General features: G+C 32.6%; 1 protein-coding gene across 1 annotated transcript; it reads right to left on the bottom strand.

Moving 5' to 3' along the window:
* Positions 1-1,009: 1,009 nt before the first annotated feature.
* Positions 1,010-12,241, bottom strand: LOC102997583 (alpha-S2-casein). The gene is made up of 15 exons (XM_057547032.1): positions 12,183-12,241; positions 10,708-10,734; positions 9,904-9,927; positions 9,779-9,820; positions 9,337-9,387; positions 7,805-7,828; positions 7,663-7,707; positions 5,954-6,076; positions 5,427-5,453; positions 4,849-4,872; positions 4,434-4,460; positions 2,959-2,982; positions 2,826-2,870; positions 1,816-1,935; positions 1,010-1,055 (listed from the first exon to the last, which is right to left on the bottom strand). The coding sequence occupies exons 1-15, from the start codon at positions 12,231-12,233 to the stop codon at positions 1,044-1,046; spliced, it is 666 nt and encodes a 221-aa protein (XP_057403015.1). The 5' UTR covers positions 12,234-12,241; the 3' UTR covers positions 1,010-1,043.
* Positions 12,242-13,517: the final 1,276 nt, after the last annotated feature.

Here is a 13,517-nt window from a genome sequence, read left to right on the forward strand (position 1 = left end):
GGAGAGCCAAAATGACATGACAAAGCAAATCATGTTTGTGACAATGTACTTAAAGCCAAAAAATCCCCTAGCTGCACTTTAGGTGTAGTTTGGCATCAATAGTGGTGTGTTGGAGTCCTAAGAGCTGGAAATCTGTGTTAGAGTCTTGGCTCTTCCACTTTTGCAGGGTGATTATGAACAATTTTTTTAACTTACATGGGCCTCGGTTTCCTTATCTCAAACTGGCTGATAATATTAACCACCTCCTCAGTTTTTTGTGAATACGAAATTTGTTAATATAGGCAAAGGGCTTAGAATTGTGACTAGCATTGTAAGGCCTCACTAAATTACTACCACTATTGTTACTTATTTCTCTGAAACCTACTTTGTCTCACTGCAGGACATATAAAAGGAACAAGAAGATAACTTGAGTGAGACGGAATTCCAAGATTGGAGATGACCTATATACTGCAAGGACAACGTAGGAAAAAGAAAAGGTGACTGCACAAAAAAGCAACATTGTTGTATATTCATTTCCTTGGCCCTTCATCATGGCTTTAAAGCAATGGTTAAAATGTCAAAGAGAGCCACTAAGAAAAGTAGGTTTTGTGTATTTAAAACAGTGGTGGTTTTTCCAGAGAAAATAATGCAGAGAATTTGTTTTAAACTAGCTTGTGTAGGAAAACTCTCTTCCACCAAACTGAAATTCTGAGCCTGAACTCGAAGGTGATAATTTAACATCCCTGTGACCATTACGCTTGTGACAATTTCCACCCAGAGCTGTTGCTTCTGGCTGAATGTGTTATCAGCTATAGCGAATCTTTCCTATAATTTATTTTCATAATATTTATAAGATGCATGCAAATACACAGATCACTTACATTTGTGAATCAAAAAGGTGTAAGCAAAATTTAAAATATTTCATAAACCAAGTATGACTTAATTAAAGTTGAAACTCTATTAACAACATTATGCATTCTTCATACAAAACTCCTATTTATTGTTTAAATTATAAGCCTAAAGATACTTACCATAATCAAGTGGAAGCAGTTAATTCAAGAATCTTAAAGGTATCTCTTTAAAAGAGAAAGGAATAATATATTTTAGCTGTGTGCTTATAATAAAAAACAAAAAGAATATTTACCACTCCATGGAAATATTTAGAGCATCATTTTGGCATCTCATATGCAAACTACAGATGCTAAATTCTTATTTTCTCTAATCATGGGGCAGATATCTTTAAATGCTACATGTATATCTAATAAATTAAATCATATTTTAAAAATCCTGATAAATGAAGTGACTTGACCAAAGTCAAAAGCTTATTTATGTCAGGGCTTCTGATTCCAATCCTATATTTTTATGTTAAACTGTCAGTTCTCTGGGTGCAATTTCCTGCTCGCCCACTTATTCCTAATGTTAAAAAAGTTTCCTAAGTCACACTTTAAAAAAAATGAAATAAAGGAGAAATGTTAATTAGAGCTTTGTCAGGCTACTTTTTGGAATTTCAGATACTTTTGTGAAATGGAAGTCATATTCTCTATGCTGACCCACCTTGAAGAATTGCTATAGGAATAAACTGAAATATTATAAGCAAACACTTAAGAAATTTAAATCTAATGTAAACACAATTTATCATTATAATTATTTCTGCTTATTGTAACTATATTTGTACTATATGATTAATTTAATTTAATTTAATTTCCAGCCTAGAATTTTTACTTAATTTTGTTTCAGCTTCTACTTGAGAGCTTGTTGGAATTTAATTTCCCTATCTTATTTTTACTATAAAAGATAACTCGGTTTTTAAAATTAAAAATAAAAGGGAGAACTCACCAGATAGGGGATAACATTTGTCTTAACGTGATTCCACGGCTTCATAGTTTTCTGATACTGAGAAATAGTCTTGAGATACTGGGGCCAGGTTAATTTCTGATAATATTGGTTGATTTTGTTCTAGAAAAAATTATAATTTTTCCATTATCCGATGTGTCAGAGCACACTTGGACATAACCAAATAAACTAAAGCTTTATTTATTTGGATAAATTCTAAATGATACCAAACAGACTTAAGCAAAGGAGAGGTTATTCATATAAAATTAACTCTATGTTTACATTCATAAAATAAACTGTAGGATTAAGAATATTCTTTGGTTATTTCAGACCCCAATGCCAAAATACTTAAGCAGGAAAAAAAGAAAGAGAAAAGGAAAAAAAGGTGTGTGTAAGAAGGCAAGGGGATAATTTCTTAATTTACTAAATAAGTGTCTCAGATTGTGGCTTCTTTTCCATGTCTGGTGGAAACACCCTTGTCCTTAGAGTCATATAGAATGTGTGATTTATCTTAGAAGAATCTGTGACACTGAGTCAATTGTTAATCTCTGAGTGTCACTTACCTTGTAGAAGTAAATGAATTAACATAGAGAGAGCACTTGGTATAGTGCCTGTCACCTATTAACAAATATCCCTTTCCTCTGTGTTGTATTTTGAACCATCTATATGGGTCCAACTATAGATTATTATAGAGATTAAAATTGGAATTAAACACAATGGCATCTGCCTTCAGGATAATTTCCTGTTTTTACAAAATGAAAAATCAATGGATTTTTAGAATAACTGGGGAATAATGGTTGGGTGGATACATGGCAATGATCCAATTAGTACAATGGGAGTATGTTTTTGTAATAGTTTTGACAAAGTATAGGGAAAACTTTTATAGAAATTAGACTTTATTAAAAATAGCGGTTTTCTGTTTTTTTTGTTTTTTTGTTTTTTGAGAGGATCACAGTTCAGCAGTGTCCAAGCTGAGACTGGTTGCGCTACAAAGGCTTGCATGGAAAATTTACCAGAAATTTTAGGTGATTCTTTTCTTCTTCAGTCAATGTAGTTTTCTGTTAATAATAAAAATAAACTGCGATAAATACAAAAGAAAATATGGGATAATATGTAATTAATTTTGTTTGAACGGAAATTACTTACCTTAGTGGGTACTTCCGTTGATTCCTTAGGGAAAGAAAATGAGAATCAGCTTGACTTAGATAGCCCATGAGTAATTTTGTCTATATCATTATAGTAGAGAACTAGAGCTAATTATTTTAATAATTCAAGGCCAAACCACTGTTACCAAAAACCAAAGTACTACTTTATAGGAATTTATTATGGATTTAATGAGTTTAAATATTCATTATCAGAGCATTCTCTGTGTCCATATGATATTTGACTGAAAATATGTTTTGAATTTTCCATTTACCTATATTGTTCATATAATGTCAAATTCTCATGGAGTATATGCAGATGCAAAGGTGGGGGAGAGAGAGAGAGAGAGAAAGGAGAAAAACTAAAACTAATCAGGCGGTTGAAGTATGTGGCAGAGCCTGCATGCCCTTTCTGGGAAGACCATTGTTTTCTTTTTTTTAGTGCCCGGGTACCCCCAATTTGAGAGAAAGGGTAAAGCATGCTTCCTCCTTCCTTGAGGAGGAAGGTGTTGGGCTGTGCCTCAGGCCACAAGACTGTGGGCCACAATCCATGCTTCATCCTCTCCCAGGAAGTTTTCCCATTGTGCTTACGCACTTGGCTCATTGTAACACAGCAAGTGTTCCTCTACCTGTGATTTACACAACTCATAACCCAATCCAGTATTCAACCCCTTAAACAGCGAGAGAGACTCAGGGTAGAAATATGGTGAAGGCAATTGATAGGATGTTGATTTGGCTTTGGCTTATTTTAAAAATGCCTATTACCAATGAACCAGAGTCCAGCTGAACATTATCAAAAGCATGGGATAAAACAGCTACTCTTGGCTATGTATCTACTTCATTTCAGACCTCTAAAATGACTCTGTGTATATTTCTTACATGTGTTTTTCATGTCTACTGGCTATTTTGATGTGGCTCTGTTAAAAAATTATCAATACCAAATTTACTTAAAATAATTAACAGCAGAAAAGTACAGTATTTCTCAATAAACTAGTTGTTTTCTATTAAAAGTACCATTCTCCTCACTATATGAGCTCCTAGAAGATTCCTTGAAAAATAAAAAAAGTAGTCAAAATCTGGAGACCAGGATAATTGAATCCTTAGCAGTATATTTTTGATATTTGTGGAATTAAAGATCTTTCTCATATTACAAAAAGGATATTAGTATGACAGGTAAAAAAGAAAAAGTAAAATTTCCAGTCCAAAAAATAGTAAAAGTTTTATTAAAAAAAAGAAAGAGGCAGTGGAAACTATATAAAAATTATGTGGAAAGTCTGGCTTACATGGAAGGATTAATTGAAAGAATTCAGGGCAATTGAGAGAAACAAATTAAAAGGTGGAGAGAAATTATATTTTTAAGTAACTTACAAATATAACTCTATTTTATTAAAAGCAGAACATTTCAGATAGACCTAACTATTCATATTAATTTTTGAAAATATGAACTAAATAGAGCTTCATATAGAAATAATACCTTACCATATCAACAGTCTTCTTTGGATTTTCCTTAAAAAAATTTAATAAAGAATTAGATATTTTATTCTCACTGTATTGGTTATACATAATTTCATCTTGAATATATGCAGAAAACCCCTTTTTATAAAGAAGAAAAATTAATTTTATTTTTATTGTGTTTTAAATCGCTGTTGTATCCCAAAGATCTAAGATCATGTAAGGACATAATACTTGCTAAATACATATTTCTTAAGTGAGTGATGAATGACATATCTTATCAATGAACCAATAAAAATATAAATACATTTTATCTGACTGGATGCATAGCCACATTGTTTCCTGCTTATATTTATGCAAAATAAGTAATATTTACTTTATAACCATAACAAACTAAAAAGTAATTTCTTAACTATATTTAATATAAGTGGTTTTGACTTACTTCCTGAGAGGAGCTGGCAGATTCCTTAAAAAAAATTGAAATGATGCATTTAATCTTACTTGTAAAATTGTTATTTCTCTTTTCTGAACTTTTTTAGTCATTATTAAGTAGGAGTAAAACTAGGCAATTTCTTGTGTGATGTGAAAATGTATTTAATCACGTGTGATATGCCGGAAGACGTTTGGATAACGGCAGTTTGTATGGATCTGGATGAATTAGAGTTCTTATTTCAGAATGATACATTGGATTCCTCCCACTCTGTTTATAAAATGTAAGATCTACACCATGTCTTCTGGTGGGATAGCAATATTAATGGTGATCTTTAAAAAAGAAGTAGTATTAACATTTTTGGCAAGGTCTACTAGCACAGATCTAATCTTTGTATCCTTGGATGTGTACATTTTTGTTCTGCCTTCCCCAGATTTTTCTTAGAGATCTGAAGATCCGATTTTCCTATATTATGTAAATCTAGATTTATTGCTTAAAAACTACATCAAAGACTGTCTAGCACAGTGTATAATAAGTGTATAATATCTTGCTAGTTACCAAGGTATTGCCTTTATAGTAAAATGCCTTACCTCACTGGTAGAGAGATGCTGTCTGATCTGTAACCAAAAAAAGGGTCAAGAAAACTTTTGTTATTTATTCCTCATATGAGAAAAAGTTCCTTAAGACAGACTGTTTTACGAAACAAAATGGTAGAGAATACTTGGAACTTGGGCAAGTTACTTCACTTCCTTGTATTTTCTTAACAATACAATATTTTTGTTACATGAAATTAATGATTACTATCCCCTCCTATATTAGAGACGTATGAGGAGCCAAGCAAAATGATGTAGGAACATACACTTAGGACAATTCAAATTAAATTACTTATTTGTCACTATGGTTACTATTGTTATTTGTTACTACATTTGGGCTATTTTTTGTTTGCTATTTAATCTCTGGACTACAAGATTTTATTCTCATTTGTTCTGCTTTCTCAGTTAAAACTTGTTGGGGACATTTTGTCTCTAGCTATTTTACATATATTTATCCTGAACTCATCCCTCACCAAAAACAAAAAGAAAAACAAACAAACAACAAATAAAAAAGCAGCACTCACCGCAGTGGGAATAAAGGGCACGGCACTTCTCTTAACTTGACCCCATGGGTCCATAACAGTTGGACCTTGATATAGAGCCTGGATATATTGGGGGAACTTCTGATAAAACTGACTGATTTTGCTCTAGAGAGAAAGAAAATTATCAATATTTACTCCAATGCTGAATTTCCTCCTTGTGTCAAAAGCAGATTTTGGAAGAACCAAGTTACTTAGAACTTTATTGAATTAGATAATTTATAAATGGTGGCAAATTTACCTAACAAGAATAGTTTAGTAACATAACATTTACTGTAACTGTTCCTACATTTATAATAAATTGCAAAATTAAAGAAATTGTCTGATTATTAAGGCCTCCAGAACAATATCTATGTGGAAAAAAACAAAAATATGTATAAGAAAGGAAAGGAACATTTCTTGAATTAGAAGGTAAGTGTCTGTCATTTTCTTTTCCATGTATGTAAGAAGTCTGGTCTTTGGAGTCAGATAGAACTGAACTTTAATTCCCTTAATCCTGCGTATTGGAATCCATGACCCTGCTCAAACTGCTTAATTTATCTGAGCATTATTTACCATGTAGGATTATATCTGTTAAAATATAAAATATATAGCAGTTTTCATAGTGCCTGCTATGTCTATCTATCTATCTATCTACTATCTATCTATCAGGCTCAGTAAATATTCTAGTAAATTCCAGAGCCTTTGATCTGACTCTGATGATTTTTTTAGAGATTAAATATAAAGCCACAGTGGCATCTTCACTCAGGAGAATTTTAATTTCATAGAGATTTGAAAATAAATGGGCATGTAGAATGTCGAGTGGTCTTTAGAATTGCCTGGGAATAATTATTGGATGAATTCAGAATTACCTTAAAAGAGTGGTACAAAAGGAAAATGCTACTAGAAGCATTTTGGCAAAGTTAAGAATGGCCTTTCTAGCAGTCAGAATTTCCTAAAAAGAGAGGTCTTATCTGGGGAGTCCCAATTTTTAAGTATTCAAAGAAAGACTGTTTCTGTTCTAAAGGTTTTAGCAGGTATGTCTGCTCTGTGTAGGGATATGATAACAATATTTGTTATCTTCTTTTTACATGCACCTAACTACTGTGCTCCAAGCATTTTTTGCATAATTGAAATACATATCATCTAATGTAATTCCACAGGGTCAATATAACTATCTTCATTTTTAGTTGAGGAAACTGTAGCTTGGAAGGTTAAGTAATGATTTGTGAAGTTGTGGTTGGAGTACAGGTTGCTAACTCCAAAGCAGGTGCTCTTTCCTTGTGCACACAGCAAGCTTCTCTAGTCCACAGAGGATGGGTTACATGACCTCCTATATATGGCCTGGAAACCTTTACACTTGTGATATCTTTCTATGACACTGTTGTCAAAGAGAAGTTGAGTGGACAAAAATGTGATACCTCAACTACACTGGTATCTCACTTACACCATTTAAACTTGAAACACATTTTCTAAAGTTTGTAATTCCTTCAAAATCAGTTGGATAATTGCTCAACACTCATTTTTCTTAAACTATAAATCCACAAGTTTGATAAGATAATAGCTGGAAATTAAAGTAACAAAAAACATATTACTTACTATAAATTGGGGGTAAATAACTCACTGGGATGGAATGAGTTGTGTGAACATTTGGGAGAAGAAACAGCAATACTATCATGGTTTACTTGAAATTATAATTTGTACGAGAAATTTACCAGTTGTTTCAGGTGTTGCTTATCTTCCACAGTAACCTTAACTTTCTGTTAAGAAAACAAAAGCACTTGCTATAAAAATACACAAAAAGAAAACAGGGCTGGGTGATATGAATTTCATTTTGTTTGAATGCAAATTACTTACCTCCCTGGGAACTTCAGCGGTTTCCTTAGGGGGAAGAAAAGAAGAATTAACTTAACTTGCATGATTTAGCCTTAGAGTTGTACTAGAGGAGAAGGGGCAGTTAATTAAATATATTTATGGCCCAAGCTACTGCTACTGAGAAATTACATTATTTATTACAGATTAAATAAATTATTGAGAGCCCTCACTCTATGTCAAATTAATAACATGTGACTGAAAATATGTTTCATTTTAAAGTTTTCATCAATTCTATGTTAGTCATACAATATCAGATGCCTAGGGAGTGTAGACAGGTGACAAAAATATTACAAAGTAGGACTAGTGAGGTGTGTGGCAAACTAAATCCTGCAAACCCTTTCTACAGGGCACAATTGTTATTTATGAGAGGCCGCCATTGGCTCTCCATTTGAGACAGACCTGAAGCTTAGAGAAACAGTAAAGCAGGCTTCCTAGACACTAAGTAGGAAGTCTTCAGGCTATGCCTCAGGACACAAGGCTCCGGGCCATGGCTATGCTTCTTCCTTTCCAGACACTTTTTCCCATTGTGCTCATTGCTTGGATATTTCTACCACAGCATGTCTTTATTATACTAGTGACTATTCCCTCTTTCACCCCCCTTAAACAAGAGGTTCTCAAATTTTAAAGTGCATAAGCATGCCCAGGTGATGCTGATACTGCTAGCTGAAGGGTAGCACTTTGAGAAACACTGCCCTAAGCAATATTGAGAGGTTTTTCAGGCTAAAACTACATTGAAGGTGAATGGTAGGTTCTTGATTTGACACTGACTTGATTTAAAATGTACTTTCCTCTGGAGTCAGATACCTGATATCTCTGTCAAAGAGCACCAATGTACATTGTAAGAATTTTGTATGAATTATAATAGAATTTTCTATTTGGTGATAAACATACAACCAGTGGTATTTATTGTTGTTTATTCTATTTATTGTTGTATCCCCGGAGACTATCATATTTATTATTGTATTCCTAGAGGCTAAGGTAGTGTTGGGGACATAGTTCTTGTTGAATAAATTCTTTGTCAAGGGAATGAATGAATGCACAAGATAATTTTAGGCAAGGCATGGATAAGCTTTTCTTTCTCATTTTAATAGTCCTTACTTATTTTATTATGTATTAGGAAAAATAAATCACTAGCCCAGCTAACATGCTTTTGGAAGTAAATATATATTGTTTCTGTGATAAACAAATTGATTGAGTCAATTTTAAGAAAATATTGCAATAGAAAAATAATTTTAAAAAGAAGAAAATAAGTTTGAGACTTCAAGAATGAAAACCATTAAAAGACAAGTTCTTCATTCCTCATAGAATCTGGGAATCAAATGTATTAGTTGATTCATGCGAAGATATATTTTCTTCATTTGAATTAGTCATAGAATTAAGAGAAGACGGTGTACTTTTGGTCTCATTCTTTAAAGATAATCTTGGTTTTCAAATTTGATTGACTTGAAATATTTTTTCCAAATCCAGGTTAATTTCAATGTGGGTCTAATACTATATTTTACTTCACATTGTACTACCGATGTGAAATCAATATATACCTCACAGAATGTGGAACAAATGTTCTCCTAAAAGAAAACAAAACCAAAAGGATATAGCATTTACTGAAATCCAGGGTAATACTCTTGAGCATAAAGTGATAGCAAAGAAAATATAATTTTTTGAACAAAAAGGTACAGAATTAAGGAAGAAAAGTAAAGGTGATGAACCTTTAACAAGAAATTCTTTCTAAGATATTCTGCTTTAACATTGTGGCTCAAAAATGGCTCACAAGTCTTTTCCTGGAATTCCTTTCATGTTAGTCCATAGCATTTTGGCAAAACAATGAAAACATCACCATTTTCACAATCATAATTAAAAATAATACTCTTTTTGGCTGAATGAGAAAGTGACCCATGTTTGTTAGAAAAAGCAATCTCATCAGTCGAAGATTAACAGACTAAAGTAATCAGGATTTACCTTGCTGGGATGAAGGACCACATTCTTTCCCTGCTTATGTTTCTACAAAGTAAATAAATTCATTTTATAACTTTGATTAAAAAAAGAAAGTTAAAATATACTTAATTTAAGAATTTAGGACTTACTTCCTGGGACATGCTGATAGATTCCTTAGAAAGAGAAAGACAATATTACTTATTTACCTAAACTGAATTCATTCTAGTGTAATAAAATATCAATCTACAACCATTATCCATTGGGTAGATAACGTATTAGTTTTTACCTGAATTACACAACAAAGTTAGCCTAAGTTTCACTCCCTCTACATAATTATTATATTTCAGATAACTAACTAATTTCACATTGTGCTTTGGTTTATGAGTAACTGAATCAAAAGCTCTCCCAAATATCATCCACAGAGAAGAAAGAAAATATTTCCTATTTCCTCTGTACAATTTCCAATGTTCTTTTTTTAATTGTTATCATGTTTTTTCTTTTGTCTTTTTAAAAGAGATTAAATACATCACAGGAAAACAAGAAAATGCTTAGGTGACCTTGGAGTTGTCTGTGGGCATCTGTTATGGCCAGGAAGTCATTTGGAAAGTAACATTTAACATAGTTCCAGAAAAGGTTGAGTCCTCATTGCAGAAACATAGAATGGATTCCTGTCATTGTACTCACAAAATGTTCATCACGACTTGTGAACAAACATCATTAATATTGAGAGGTCTTTAGAAAAAAATGCACAAATCTAATCTTGGTGATTTGAATGTGTAGATTTTTTGGTCTTTACTCCTCCATATCTACTTTTTTTTTATGGCTTCACTTCTAATTGTCTCTGACTGTAGCTCTAGACTCACTGGTGAAAAACTATTTTAAGGACAAGAGTTTAGGGCATATTATGTTTTTACTAAGTGAAAGGATTTTATGTTGACACCAAAGTGTCTTACCTCACTGGAGGAGACATGTTCCATCTCCTATAAAAGAAACAAAAACAAATACAAGTTTCAGTTTTATGGTAGATTTAAATTGCCAAGCTATCTCACTATTTTTGTTTTGTTTTGTTTTGTTTTTATTGTTCTTGTTTTGATGGCAAGAGACTTTTAGAAATTTGTTTCTGGAAATGTGTAGTGTTTAGTTGAATTTTTTCATTATTATTGTAATATTATATGCTATAATATTAATAAGCAAATCATTCTGTACTTCAAATGAATCCTTTTTATAGCTTAATGTATTTATTGCTTTTAGGAAGTGTTGGGTTCTTAGTTTTTAAGTATTTGATATTAATCCTGTCACAGTTTAAAATATAATACGAGGTATGTGCAGATGTGCTACAGAATCTTAAAATATTATAATACCATCACATTTTGTTTTATTTCATTTATGTTGATTGCTAGATTTAATTAATCTTAAGGGAAAGACTGACAATTACTGATTTAGAGAGAAAAGGAGAAGAGTAGTTAAGACTAGGAGATTGTAAACAGAAGAAAGAAACAATGAAGCTTGGTGTAAGACTTATCACTGAAGCATTATTACTATATTTTTCTGTTTGCCTAACTAGAATTCTTACTCTGGCTATGCTCTTGGATTGGCTCTAAACTTAATAACAAAAACTTTTCAAGATTAATGTGTGAGATATGGAAATGCAAAGGAGGCAAAGAACTCTGGTTACCCTGATGATATAGTGCACTTGTACGGAGTGAGACCCTCGGTATGGGAGAGGGATTCGCAGCACAGGCTGCAGGGTAAGGGAAAAACTGAGTTACTCCTGAGGAAGTTAATAGATTATGTGCCTGTGTCTTCGAAGCACTTCACATGAAGAATCTAGTCCTTCTTTATCATCCTGTGATATGCATATTATTATTACATTCTCACTAGAAGAATACGATGCTTTGAGAAATTAAGGGATGACTTTGCATTAGGTTATTTGGCAAGTAATTTTCAAAGTTAGCACTCTTCAACACATGCTTGTTTCCTGTCTAAACGTCATATTTGCTGAGACACTGTAGTCAAGAATGACGGAATTCTGACATGTGCTTGAGAGATGGTTTGGAATCTACATTTTACCTGTCGCTCTCCTGAACTTTGAAAGATGTCCGTGTTATGGTTTAATATGTTTCTAACTTTTAGGAAGTGGTTCTTGGAGTGAAAATAGTTCCCCAGTAAATTCAAACAGATATGGAAGAAAGTGTATGCCTTTTAACCTAGGACTAAAATCTTTCCAAACCTACAAGGAGAACACTTTATAAAAAGTATTTTTGTCCACCTTGCTATCTTGTGTAGGGTGGGTCCAACGCCATCTTTGATTATAGGTTTGAAAGGTCACACTTCCTTGCTGCCTACCCCTGCCGTTGTCTGCATAAAAGATTCACTATTCTTATATTCAGGTAATAATAGATACTCATAAATATCTTATTATACTTACATGCTTTGCAAGAGCAACAGCCAAAAGGCAGGTAAAAAGGAAGAACTTCATGTTTACTTGGTCCTGTGGAATAGATATGGAGCTAATCAATAATAGTTTTACTCTCCTTAAAATCACATATTTCCTTGTTAATTATGTGTTAATTTATCTTTGTACCAGATAATTTGGAAAGGGAAATGCAGACTGATAAAAGCAGATTCACTGAGAAACACATGGATATGAATATGATGAGTTTTTTATAAGGAGAAATTAACACAACATAATGAAAAATCTTAGTTTCTAAATTGTGGAAGTTCTTTTTGGGCTTAGCAAGTTAGTAGAATAATTGACCCTATGTATAAATGGTTAATTTATTTATTAATTTACTCACTTATTCAATGAATATTTGCTACCCTGTGTCAGGTACCATTCTAGACATGAAGATACAGTGGTGAAAATAATAAATTATGCTTATACTAATAAGGCCATATTATTTACAATTCTTCTTTAATCTTGTGGAGAATCACTATCAGAAATGCAAAATCATTTTGAAATCAGATTTCAGGTGAGGCAAAAAGAGCCTGGCTCCCTCATAAGGGGAAGAATTAGCAGGTGGAAATAACACTGTGATGGGTACAAGGAGGCCTGCTGATCCCAGCTCAGCCTGGGACAGGCTGCTGAACCTTGAGCAAGTCACTGAACCTCACTTTGAATATCTAGCAAAAGAGAGGTTTAACTAAAAAGATTTGATTAATAAGATCCCCTCCAGCTCCATCTCTAATACTGTGACTACATATAAGTCCCCCAGGTTTGCTGACCACATGTCAATTCAACCTTTCCAGTGGATAAACAGAGAACTGAAAAGTGAAATAAAGTTATTCTAATGCCTTTTTGACATGTAACAACAGTGTTTTACTCTGTAGATCTACAAATATGAAATTAATTATTCTTAAAGGACAAGATTTTATTTGACTCAAACTGTTAAATTTACTGGTGATCTTTACCTGTGCACATCAGAGAATGTATATGCACGGGAATTATTCTCTATCTTAAGATTTGCATTGCCTGATTTTGTTATTAATTTCTCATTCCTACTAAAGAATCTCAGATATGTTTGTTTACTCTTACAGGATGTTGCATATGACACTCACTTTAGAAGCATTTCATAATGAGTACGTTTTAAAATAAGATTAGATATATATTAAATTTTATAATTTAAAATTTTGAAATAAGTTTATTATATATAGCCATTTACCTCAATTTTACTTAAGACATTTTATTTTCCATGGATGAAAGAAATTGGAACATGGGCAAATGTTAACTAAAAGTTAAAGAAATGTTTTTAGCATGTTGATA

The sequence above is a fragment of the Balaenoptera acutorostrata genome, chromosome 5, assembly GCF_949987535.1.
Source record: "Balaenoptera acutorostrata chromosome 5, mBalAcu1.1, whole genome shotgun sequence".
Taxonomy (NCBI): Eukaryota; Metazoa; Chordata; class Mammalia; order Artiodactyla; family Balaenopteridae; genus Balaenoptera; species Balaenoptera acutorostrata.

Coding starts and splice junctions, on each gene's coding strand:
- LOC102997583 (XM_057547032.1), bottom strand. CDS start 12,233: ATGAAGTTCTTCCTTTTTACCTGCCTTTTGGCTGTTGCTCTTGCAAAG. Junction 4,873..5,426: donor AGCATCTCTCTACCAGTGAG/GTAAGGCATTTT, acceptor ATTTTTTTTAAG/GAATCTGCCAGCTCCTCTCA. Junction 2,983..4,433: donor CAAAGAAGACTGTTGATATG/GTAAGGTATTAT, acceptor TCTTTCCCTAAG/GAATCAACGGAAGTACCCAC.